The 13,500-nt window shown below is 35.5% G+C and overlaps 1 protein-coding gene across 1 annotated transcript in view; it reads left to right on the top strand.

Moving 5' to 3' along the window:
- Positions 1–6,456: 6,456 nt before the first annotated feature.
- Positions 6,457–13,500, top strand: part of LOC106474301 (endochitinase-like) — a 24,018-nt gene continuing 16,974 nt past the window's right edge. The window contains exon 1 of the mRNA XM_013934989.2: positions 6,457–6,589. Within this exon, the coding sequence (XP_013790443.2) occupies positions 6,461–6,589 (129 nt within the window). The 5' untranslated portion in view covers positions 6,457–6,460. The remainder of the gene's footprint in view (positions 6,590–13,500) is intronic.

The raw sequence follows: 13,500 nt of genomic DNA, 5'->3' as shown, positions 1-13,500 counted from the left end.
GTCCACACGTGGCGCGTTTGACGCAACACAAGATTATGGAGTTGGTTGGAAAGTTCTTCCCCACCCACCATATTCTCCAAATATGGCACCATCAGATTACTATCTTTTTCGTTCGCTGCAACACCATCTTAATGGGAAAACGTATGCAAATGTGGAAGGTGTTAAACAGGACATCGACATGTTTTTGCTTCAAAGCCAAGTGATTTCTTTAATTAGGGCATTAAGAACCTGATTGTAAGATGGAAAAGTATCATTGATAAGAATGGAGACTATTTCATTTAATAAATGTTTTGTTTTGATATGTAAGATGTTCGGGTTTTTTTTCATCCAAAAAAAGCGACATTAATTTCTTGACGACCTAATACTCAAGTACAAAGCTACACAATGGGTATCTTTGATGTGCCTACCACGGGTATCGAAACCCGATTTTTAGCATTATAAATCCACAGACATACCGCTGGGAGGCTGCCAGTAAGAAACAAAACCTAGTTCTAAATCTATCTGTTATTAATTATAAGTAATAAACCACAATTTGTTATTATTACATTAGTATGAGCTATTTTCTAATAGGAATAAGTACAATCTCAATAAAGCTGATGGACATGAGAAGGGAAGCAAAGCCTAGTATAGCACAATCGTAACAAAGTGATCTACAACAATTGATGAATTCCCCAAAGTCATGTTTTATTGTTAGTAGATGACACAGTAGGCATCTATGCGTGAGGAGGATCAGCTATGGACAGCAGAAACCATTCTTGTAAAAGTAAACAAGTTGTCAAGGCAACCATAAGCTATAAAAAGACGCGGGTTTTGGCAGGATCAGTAGTTGAAATGCAGCCAGTACCTCATCATTTTGTGACTCCAGAATCAGGATCTGAGACTTGGAAGCGTATGAGACTCCCGAGCCAACTTACTTAATGTTACCTCATCATATACCACACTGTCTAGCCCGAACAAAATATTTATTAAATGAAATAGTCTCCATTCTTATCAATGATACTTTCCATCTTACAATCAGGGTTATTAATGCTCTGATTAAAGAAATCACTCGGCTTTCAAGCAAAAAACATGTCAATGTCCTCTTTAACACCTTTTACATGTGTGCATATTCATTGATAATGTTAGAAAAACAAGTAGGTTCAAAATATCACACAAAGACAAAATGCAAAACCCTATAACTCGAATTCTTTAAAAAAGATGAACCTTTCTTCATCAGGGGTGAATTGTGTGCATATAGTGGAGATGAAGCACATCATTCTTTGAATGTTTAAAGGTGTTGTCATGGAGGACCTGGCTTATTTTCTTAGATGTTTTAGACAAATCATTGCATGAAATTGATTATCTCAGGATCAGGTGATGGTGTTCCTGATTCTGAGTTTATATGGCCCAGCCCATGATGTTGGTGAGTATCATATAGGGTCACGGTGTAGAGACAGGGATACAATGGAAAACTGAGCCATCCACTGGGCCAAAATCAAGGCTCAAAGGAGAGGGTCTCTCCAAGAAGCTGGGTGTCTTTGAAGGTGATCTATGTCATTTGAAGTTCAACAGGAAAGCCGATCCTACAATGACATCAACATATCACATGGGCTTCCCTGTAGACAAAGGCATAAAGAGACAGCTGAGTGAAACTATTCAGAGTCACCTAGGGGTACAAGATATTTGTACCTTAATAGAAATGGTATCTGTGGTGATGAAGTATGAGATGGACACCTCAGACAAATCAGCAGAAAGAAGGAAACCAAAAGCAACAGCTGTTATTGTACTTTGTACTCTCCTCGAGTAGATGCCTCCCATCGAGATAGGAGTCAGCAAAGAGCAGAGCCACAGCTGATATCTCCTGGTGTTGAGGCACAGAAAAACTGGTTCCCAGTGATTGAAAAAGGCTATCCAAGACCTCCCTTGATGTTTTTCGCCACAGCAAATACAGCTAAAGCCTCTGCCCAGATGCTGCTCAGGATGAGAGGACTATAGCATATGCTATGGTTGTGGGCAACAGGGCATTTCCATGTGAATTGCCCATATCTTGCCATCTAGAAAGATAAACGGATCCATTTGCCCCAACCAACTGCACAGCAGGTCAAGAGGGTTTGCAGCAGCCCATAGTTACTACCACTTAGTCTGTGGAAATTAATGGGTCTTAAGTTGATTATAGCCTCTCACTTGGGAGAGAGCAGCAGACAGTTTGTGCCAAAGGGTGCGGTGGTTAGTCTAGCTCTTTCAAGACTGGGTGGTTCTTTGTATATTCCAACAAATATACACATTAGGGCAATGGAGTTTCTGATTGATACAGGAGCTGCAATGAATTTTATTGATACTGCAGGTATTGGGTATACTCAATGAAGCCTCTGGCCAAGGAACATTCACTTCATTCTGGTAAACACTAGTATGCTAGATGTGAATGGAAAGGCACATCTCTGGCTATGTCTAGGATCTGGCATTTGTATCATTGAGATAAATGTTCCTCAGAAGCTCTCTATCAACATCTTTTGAATTTTGGTAGGAAATAAATCAAATGCCACTCAAAACCCACCCAGGAACAGTAGACCACTTATTCATAACTTGCTGAGGAAACAATAGTACATCAGTGTATGCAAGTGGTGTACCATGGTTTACTATGGACAAGGTCGAGTTGTTTAGCAGCATGTAACATAGTTGCTGAGCCAACTCGCTAAAGCAGGCAGCAGTAACATGGATAGTGACTATTGCTCTGTCATTATGAACAATCAGCAATTCAGCTTCCCACAGTAAAGGTCCTTGGAGTGGCAAGTAAAGTGAAGGTGACAAACACCAGCTGTAATGCTAGTGTTGCTTCCACTGCACCAAATCTGAAAGTGAAAACTCAGTTAACAGTGTATTTGAGGTTGCTATTTCAAGATTGGTGCAAAAATCTGGACTTAACACTGTAGCAAAGTCTCAGTGTTTTGTTTGCTAAGTATTGCAATAGATTTCTGTGACCAAATGGCTAACTGGATGTAACTACAATCACTTGCCACCAAATTAAAACAGGCAATATGAGTCTGATTAAACAACCAACGTACTTCCCTGGAGCACTAGGGATATAGCCAGCACAGAAATAAAACATATGTTAAAGGATGTAATCATTCAGCCCTCTAAGAATGCATGGTCATCTCCAGTGGTGATTGTCAGGAAGAACAAAGGCATGAGTGCTGGTTCTGTGTTGATTTCCACAGGATGAAGGCACGATGCAAACATGTTCATCAGGATGCACTGGAAGGTACCCAATGGTTCAGCACTCTAGACCTGTCCTCTGAATACTGGAAAATGAAAATGAGCGATGAGAGAAGGGCCAAAACGGCTTTTTGCACTCAAAGTGTGGTTTGTTTTTGAGGCCCAACTCATGCCATTTGGCTTGTAACATTTTCTAGAGGCTGATGGAGCTTACATTTAAATAGCTGCAATGGGAAAGCTACCTTGTATATGTGGAAGATGTCTTGGTATTTGGTTAAACATTTTAATCCTGATTTTACAAACCTGTCTATGGTTTTGCAGTTGATAAGAATGATTAAATTAAAGTTGAAACCTAGAAAATTTGCATTGATGCACACATACACAAGTAAAATTTCTTGGTCATATAAGGAGTAGAATAGGTGTCTCAACTGACCCTGTGAAGATTGAAGTTGTTTAAGACTGACTCCAACCTACGGCGAGATGAGAGTTTCAGTGTTTCCTATGGTTTGTTTCATATTATCAACGTTTCATGACTATTATTTGTAAGATTATCACACCAATGTTTACTTTCATTAAAGCTGATGCCATTTCATATGGAGGGAGGAGAATAAGCACACATTATTGTCCTTGCAGTGTGTGCTTTAGTGGAAGCTCTCATGCTGGTGTATCTATGACAGGATTGTGAGTTCCTGTTGAATACCAATTTCAGATATAGCAGAATTCGGGTAGTGCTGTTGTAGTTGCAGGATTGAACTGAATGATTGACAGCATACGTGAGCCATATATTCATAGCTCTTTACTACAGATACTATGTGATGAAGAAAACAACCGCTTCCAGTTTTAGTCTTCATTAAGCACTAATGATATTTCTTATATGATAGCAAATTCAAAATGAGGGTGGATCACTGATGTGACTCATGGACTTTAAAAATCTGTAAGGGATGATTACATGTTGAATCACAATACTGCAGGAATATGATACGGTCATATGACATCATTTGGGAGTGCAACACGGAAATATAGACAGCCTATATTTCTGCACGGTGAGACCACATCCATTTATTGAATGTCCTGATCTATAACACTGAGTTGAAGTAAAAACCATACAGAGGGCAATTCTACTGGTGACTGGATTTCAAAATTTATCCATTAAGAGTTGTGAGAAGAGCAACTGAGAGACCCAGAGCTAACATTGGTAGTCCTTGCCATGCAGAAAAGTAATAGATGGACAGTATTGTATGGTAACCACTCGATCATCTCAAGCTAGACCAGTTGCTTGGTCGATAAAATTATGACTAAAAGACCTCTGAAATCCTTGCTTTTCAAGCATTGAAATGATTTTCCATTGGAAAATGGTGGTGTGACATTTCGTGGAAATCGTCACCTTTATCCAGGTAGTTGTAGTTCTCCAAAACAGACCACAGAGTGCTCAAGAGAAAGTCTCACATGCGTACTTTACTATATTTTGACACCTACATGTGTTGTGAGAGTTGTGTTCTCTACAGGTGCAGAAAGCAGATTGAGTGTCTGAGAATTTCAGTGGAGTGGGTCTTATTTTATTGTGGTTACCTCTATTTACTTATCAGAGATTCCAAATAACATGAATGGGTGAACTTGTGTAAGGTGATACAGTGTTTCAATGGTCCGTGTTGGCAGCTGTTCCAGACAGTAAATGACCATTAACTCTTGTATTGTATTTAGATGAAATTGATTTCAAGGTGTATTGATGTACAAGGTAGCAATAAGATGAATATTAATTCTGTCGACAGCCATTTTGGCTGGATAGACTAGTACAGCTAACTTCCTCAAGAGATTATTTATTTTATAAGTTATTTAAAAACCTGTTGATTTTGACTACTCACAGATGGCTGCACGTTACCAACACGTGACTACCCAAGAACAGTTTATGAAGGTTGCTGGAATAGATTGTTATAGTTATGACACATATATCTAAAGTGGTCTTTCAAAAGCCACTAATGTATATGGTGAAGTTTGATATATACAAATATAGGTGTATGGCAGTATACATTTACGTATGTATGTATGAGTGGGTGAATTTTGCCGATATATATATATATATGAAACTTTACCTAAAGCTATTTATAAGTGTTGTACAATACAAAATTTTTTAATCACTGAAAGCACAGCCAATAGGCAACCTCTGAATGAGAATATAATGATTTAATCAGAATGTTAAGACTTTGAGTTAAAACGTTAAAGATGCTTATTCTCCATAAAGCATTATTTAGAGAAACAGTATGGCTGTTGTTTTTATTAATGCAGGTGTGAGAATGTTTTAATTTTGACATTAAAACAATTGGCAGGTAATGAATTTTGTGGAAAGAGATAATGATTCAATTGATTCAAACTGAAATCTGTGTGAGTAAGGTGAAATTATCTGTGAAACATGAATCAAAAAAGTATCACAGAACATATGTAAACTTGGTATACCAAGTGTTTTATTTGATTATGTGAAGTGTTTTCAATCATGCAGATTGAAATACTTCAAAAAGCACACCGTTTTCTAAATTTCTTCTAAACATTGTTCACCATAAGGGCAATTATGATGCAGACAATGCATGTAGCGCCAGTGGCGAGAAGTAACACCTTCATGGCAAGGTGTAGTGACCTTCTTCTGTGTTTACATATCGCTCAAGAAATTTGTAATGGAGACGAGGTGTTAGTGTTCACAAATTTCCGCAGTGCGAAAAATTAGGTTAGTGTTTGACCTATTATTTCGGTTAATAGTATGGATACCCATCCACACACCACCATTTCTTTCCCACTGGACCTAGGATCTGTTTAGTGTAACAACCAGATGATAGTGGATGGAACGTGGTAGGGTAGTTGTTGACCATCTTCTTGGCCATGACGATCTAGGAGAGCACAGGTGAAATTTAAGTTAAGTTCGAGGATACCTGTCTTGGCCGAATTGTCCGAAATCTTGAGCCTGTAGCCATGAAGTTGACTAAAGGATTATTTTTAGTTTTTGCACTCTGACCCTGAAAGAAACTTTAGTGAAAATCCTATGAAATCTGTACAAATATTGAAAAGGAAAACGTTAGGCAATATCTATCTGTACGCGCCATCCATTACAAACTACATTAAATTATATATATAATGATTTATTTTATTTTTCTGTAATTAATTGATAAACTTAATGTAGATATATATAAATTTATTTAATGTAAGTAATAGCACAATGCGTAATTCTACTAAAATATTAAAGATGGCGCTAATCTCATTGTAAATCTTGATCGATATTAATATGTATGACCTTAATAAAACTGGTTTAAAACAAGTTTATCCAGAATACTTTGAAACCGACAGCAGGGTAAAGAGGTCCAGTAGATTACAAGAAATATTTCCTGCCGATAGACTGCAACAAATGTTAATGGTAAGTGCAAAGAACTTTGTTTTAGGAATCCTATTAAATAATTGTTATCGAAAATATTTTGGTCTTGTATTAAAATAATTTCGCAATGTAATAACCTATAGTATATATCATAGATTTTTCTGCTAAAATATTTCACGTTATTTAATTAATAATAATAATAAGTAAACAGTTATACTGTTGTAACTTATAATAAAACTAGTAGCATTATTTAATTGAATTTAAAATCTAATTTGTTTACAATATATTGATACAGAGATCGGTTGTTTCAGTAAGCGAGTATAGGATAGTCTAATCAAAGGCTCAAAATGTCTATAATTCTTTATTCTTATGGAAGGTCTTGTCCCATATTAGCTTATAAAGACTCCTTCTTTTGATATAGAATGTAATAAAAATGTAGTTGTGAGATTATATACATAACATATTTATTTAACATTATTAGCACTTGTTACCCTTAGCGCTTCAAGTAATAAAATAATTTAAAAAGAGACTTAAAATAAAATATTCGTTTAGAGTTATTTATGCTTGTCGTGAGCATATCTAACAATAAAATAAAGAAATTTAGATCAAGAAAAAATATTTATTTAGGACTATTTACACAAAAGATTTGTAGAAGTTTGAAGTGGCGAGCATTTTATCAATACCTAACTGTCTAAAATGAGCACGCCGCTATAATCAGGGTTCAACAACAAAAAACAAACACAATTTATTTCCAATAATAACATTTAGAAGTAAATTCAACACAGTTAATAAACAAATGCCTTGCAAGAACTTCACATTAATATTGTTACGACAGCGGAAGTCATGCAACTCTGGGAGCATGCGCGCTGGAGTTTCTAGAAGGATTGTGACTTGTCAGGCAACCTCACGAATGTCCCAGCGTTTTTTAGTATATAAGCCGGAGATAGATTGAAGAGAAAACATTGAGTCAAGCGAACAGTAAACACCGTATGTAAAATGTGTGAATCGCTGTGAATTATAGCGTGTGTTTATAAAAATAGTTAAGTTAAAGTGACTGTGGAAATTCTGTGTATTGCAAAGTTGTATCGAGAAATAATAAACTAGTTTTCATTAAGAAAAGACTTGTATCGCTGAAGTTTCTCGGAAAGAATTTCTACGGGAAATTAACAAACAAGCAGATACGCAACAACATTGATACACAATTTATCATAAATATTAATAAATCAATAATAATGGAATCAAGAAAAGAACCAGAAAGAAAAATAAAACCTAATTTAAAAAATATAGAAGTATAATATTCAAATAATACCTTTCAGTATGGATAATAATATCGAATGATAAACAGCGATAACTATACCCTTCAATAACAATCTCGTGACTCTCTCTTTTAGTGAAGCTTCTAACAGGGTATTTATTCACAGGGTAGGTCACGAGAGTACAAACTCATGTTATCGTAAATTTACATACTCCTCTGCTACATTAATAGTACCTTTACGTCACCGCTAGGGAATCTGGTGTCAGTTATCATACACACGTATATATATTGACTCAAAATACATATGATTATGTAGAAGGTGAGTTAGCGTTTTAAAGCAACTAAAATACATAGATAAACTAAACGATAGAAGGAAACAATAAGTGTACGATAAACACAACCATAATAATAAAAAATACAATTCATCTCTCACACTTCTTCCCCTTGAAAAACGAAGTGATGACATTAATCACTTTTTATAAAATATCCCAATCTTTGTATGCTTACTTTTAACTCCCTCTTTATACTGACATCATGAATTCTTTACAGTTCAAGTACAGATATCTTACAAGAACAATACAATTCACGTTTTTAAATATTCAGTTAGATTTTTTATAGCTTCTGGCTCTGGTTGAGCTTACCGAAAGTTTAACACTCTGAAAACTAGCTAATTATGATAATTAATTCTGTGACGTGGTCATAATGTCCTTTGAGGAGGAGATAGAGGTAAGTCATCAGCAGGATCCATTGAAGAATGAAAAGTGAACACACCAGCAGAAGCACTTTTTCTTGTGGTGGAATTTTCGTTTTGCTGCAACTGGCTAGGACAATTACTATCTTCTTCACTGTCTAGAGAATTGTCACTGGGTAAATATATATAGTATTATAAATATATATATTAGAAGTATGAAATTGTCCTATAATTGCACCTGATCTAGGACCTATTGATATATACTCTAATGGAGTGACATACTTCGTAATTTCGAAAGGTCCATTCCACCTCTGAGCAAATTTTGCAGTAAAATTATTTACTGCAAAGGATAAAGGATGTGTACATATTTCAAGTAGATGATTTAGTATTATTAAGGACCAGACATCTAGACATATTTCAAGTAGATGATTTAGTATTATTAAGGCTAGATGTCTGGTCCTTAGACATCTAGACATATTTCAAGTAGATGATTTAGTATTATTCAGACATCTAGACATATTTAAAGTAGATGATTTAGTATTATTAAGGACCTTATGGTTGTAGGCTTGTCGCTGTCGCTCCTGAGACTTTTCAATGTTGAGTCTTGCCTTCTGTATGACATCTTGTAATTCTGCTGTTTGTTCATCGGTGGTTTGAGGTGTTGTTGGGTATCTCGTCAGTCTGTCCCAATTGAAGTTTGGATGGCGTGTAATCTGTAGACTCATGAATAGAAGTTGTAATGGCTAGAGAAAATTCAGATAAACGATTATCCCAAGTTCGATTATTTTTTCATATGAGCAGATATCATTCTACCAATATTTCTATTTACTCTTTCAGTACTGTTAGGCTGAGGATGATATGGAGTTATAAAGATATGTTTAATTCCCACAGCTTTACAAGTTTCTTCCATCGGATGAGACACAAATTGTGGGACATTATCAGATATATAAGTCTTAGGAGTACCACATATACACAAGTATTCATTAACTAGTTTTGACAATCACCTTCGAGGTTATTTGTTTGAGAGGATATAATTCAACCCATTTACTGAAATAATCTGTCACAACCAACAAATAACTATTTCCTGTCCTAGACTTAAGATAAGGCCCCATGATGTCTAGTCCTTTTATTTCACCAGGTTTCATTAGTTTAGTGCTTTGCCTAAATCCAGCTGGCTGTTTCTGATCAAATTTAGTGGTTGGACAAGCATGAGATGACAACACAATATTTAATGTCCTTTTTCATGCAAATTGATTAATATTGCCAGTCTTAATGTTTTGGGAATAACTGGTCTGAATTCAGCACTGCTAGTAAACCTTTTTGTGTAATAGAGAACATTATCATTTAAGTGTTTGGATTTATTTACAGTCTCTGCAATTATAGTAGAATCATCTGATAATAGTCCAGTTGTTAAATAAGAGTGTTATATATGCTTAAATTCATCAACATTAGCTTGTTCAGTTGCCAACTGTTCTCTAGTGTTAACACTGACAATGGCAAAAAGTTTAGGTGATAGCTTACTATATAGAATATCTGAAGGAATTTGGAATATAAGGGTGTTAGTTATGTTCAAATTTGTTCAAACTATTGTTCAAATTTGGAGTTTCTTCTAGGGTCAATAGGATTTCTAGATAGCACATTAGGGAACTGGTCCTCTTTCCCTTCTCTGTGCAGTATTTCAATTGTTAAGTCTTGTAATTTTATTGACCAGCACACCAGTCTACCAGTTAACTTCGGAGTCATCTGTAACCATTTCAAGGCAACGTGGCCAGTTATAACTCTGTAGTAGTATAGTTTCTTTCTGCAGACTTCAGTGTTCTACCGACATATGCTATGACACAGAACTGCTCCAAATCCAACATTTGAAGCATCAGCATGTTTACCTTTACTTGGAAGTTGTAAGACAGAGGATTCACATAAAGTCTGCTTTAATTTCTAGAATGCATCCTCACACTGGAGTCCATTTCCATCTAATACACTTTCTTCGTAATTGATTTAAAGGTTCAGCAATTGTACCAAAGTTTGGAATGAAATGATTGTACTAGACACACATACCCAAGAATGTGCTTTTAGAAACTTCTACAGTAAGATTAGCTGTATGTAGCTTGTAGAAAATCAATTCAAGGTCTTTCAACTGTTGTTTAATCAAATGGGGGTGAAAACACTATAATATCATCAATATAAGCCTTGGAACATTCAGTTGCTCCTGCTAAAGCCTCATCCATAAGTCTTTGGAAAGTGAAAGGTGCATTTTTAAGACCTAAAGGCATCAGTTTAAATTGATAAAGTCTGTTGTCCGTTATGAAAGCAGTTTCTTGTCGATCCTCCATTTTAATAAGTATTTGCTAATATCAAATGGATAAGTCTAAGGTACTGATACAGGTTGCTCTTGACAAAGCATTCAATATCTCATATATATAATGTAATGTATAGCGGTCAGATTCCGAGAATTGATTTAACTTACCGTAGTCAACACAGAATCTAAAATCATTAGACTTGCCAATAACTACTGAAGAAGCCCAAGAAGTAGAGGGTTCAATTAACCCACCACGAAGCATTTCATACAACTGATCATGTAGCACTTATGCTTAAGTGGGAGAATAATCGTAAGGTTTATTAAACACTGGCTTGTCATTAGTGGTTACAAATCTGTAAGGCCGGGTTTAGTGTTAAAAACATCTACATATTTCAACACAAGTTGCTTTAATTTTTCACAGTCTTTACTCCTTAAATGTGAACCTTGTATTTCTTCAATACGTATCTTTTCAGTCTCAAAGTCATGCCTAACAGATGACGCATTTAATTCAAAAACATTTGTGTGTGTGTGTTTATAATTAAGCACAAAGCTACACAATGGGCTATCTGTGCTCTGCCAACCACGGGTATCGAAACCCGGATTCTAGCATTGTAAGTCCGCAGACATACCGCTGTGCCACTGAGGGGCCTAGAATATCTGAAGGAATTTGGAATATAAGTTATGCGAAAACGTTTTACCTGAACTACCGAGTTGAAGGTATTGCAGCCAGCTAATAAAGTATGTACTTTAAGAACCGAAATATATTTTTGTTTATTTGTTTTAAGTATAAAATACGCCGTGATTGGCCAAAACTGACAGTTAAGGTAAAAAAACACCAACTATCATTTGTTTTCAAACGATTTGCAAACTAGAAAAACAAAAGTTTTTAATTTTGTGTTTTTAATTTTACACTGGATCTTTCTTCTTCTTCTTCTAGCAAACACCTGTTTTATATCCTTTTTTTAAAACAATAAATCCTTCGACAAAGCACATTAACAACAATGTATGGCATCTGAACTGAGAACAATTTGATTGTTGGTCACAACTAATACGATAGAGACACCATTGTATTGGATTAATTTAAACTTTAGGGAAATAAATACAGTATGTATGGAATAAAGGAAGTAGTTATCAGGTAGAGTTGACTTAGAGTGGAAAAAAGGGTACTTTTCCGTTATACCCCCGGAATTCTCATAACCTTTCCGTTATATAATAAATTATACAATAATTATAATATATAATATATAAATTATATAATAATAGACTTATGTGCAGAGCAATTATATATATATAAACACTCCGGCTCAAATGTTTGGGGTTATAGTTTATTTTAATTTCTTTGCTACTCACCAGTTTCGTGCATAATCAAAGGTTACATTTTGCGCCTTCCTGAAAAAGAAAAATTACGTCAAACTAAAGGATACATTTCGAGGAAGGACATCTTCCATGTTCTTCATGGAAGTGGGAGGGCTCGTGCACCACAGCCTTTAAGACAGGCTACCATTTCTGAAACCACATGTCAGACCAATCTGAAACATCACTTTCGTCAACGAAGTGAAAGCTATGGTTAGAAAAGAGAACCTTCTAACCCACAAAAGTTCAAAAGCTACGAAGCTAACTATCGTTGAATGTTTTAATGATGGCGAAGAGACTGGAATAATACCAATTCCATTTGATCCCATACCTATTAAATTCTCCTATGCAGTTCCAATATATCTATTTTTTGTCTTTGATTTGCTTAAATGTGGTCTTGGAAAACGACTTCCACGTGCGGTGGAAAGTTTGCCCAAGACTGGTCTCATCACCCTTTGTATAATCTTATTACAATGAAAACTGTGGTGTTGGGCATTAGTGTGTAATCATGGTCAATACACCTAGTGTGATAGACGATGGAAGATGTGTAGTGTGGGACCTAGAACATAATTTTTTAGAGGGAGCTTAGCCTCCTAGTGGTACAATGGAGTATGAAGGTTTATTTCGCTAAAAATTGGGTTTCGATACCCATAGTTGGTACATTGTGTAACTTTTTGCTTAATTTACAAGCAAACAAAAGTGAACCTAACTTTCAATATATAAGTTATGGAATTTTACGCTTAAATAGAGGTTTTAATATTTTATTCTCATTAATACTCTCAATTTCTGAATATTTCAAAACTACATGTTTTGTACTAATATAATTACCATGTATGAGGCAGTATTGTATATATTTATCACCCTTCCCTACATTTGTCGTGCAGTGAAATGTCAGAATTTTTCTTCACCTAAACATTATTAGGTAAAGATCTTGTTAAAAATTACAAGTTTTTAGCCGCGGCATAGTGGCTCATAGAACGGCTCTGAGTTGTTTTTTAAAGTAGAAACGTTTAGCTCATAATCCCGTCATCTCTTGACCGATTTTAGTTCTAATTACAGTTTTCAACTCAGGAGGTCAAACCCTTTCGATTAATGTATTTCAACACGCCCATAGTCTCATAGATTAATTTACTCTAATCCTGTCTAAAACAATTTCAATTTGAGGGTAGGCTGGTAGAAATCCTGATGAGCAATAAAATTAAATCCGGTATAGCTATAAGAATATAGCTAATTAAAAGAAGGGGGGGGGGTCTCGCAGACTCGTTTACTCTAATCCTGCCTAAAACAATTTCAATTTGAGGGTAGGCTGGTAGAAATCCTGATGGGCAATAAATTAATCCGGTATAGCTATAAAATTA

Source organism: Limulus polyphemus, unplaced genomic scaffold, assembly GCF_000517525.1.
Source record: "Limulus polyphemus unplaced genomic scaffold, Limulus_polyphemus-2.1.2 Scaffold7047, whole genome shotgun sequence".
NCBI classification, from domain to species: Eukaryota; Metazoa; Arthropoda; class Merostomata; order Xiphosura; family Limulidae; genus Limulus; species Limulus polyphemus.
The sequence above is the reverse complement of the archived record's forward strand: the minus strand, read 5'-3'. Positions and strand labels throughout refer to the sequence as shown.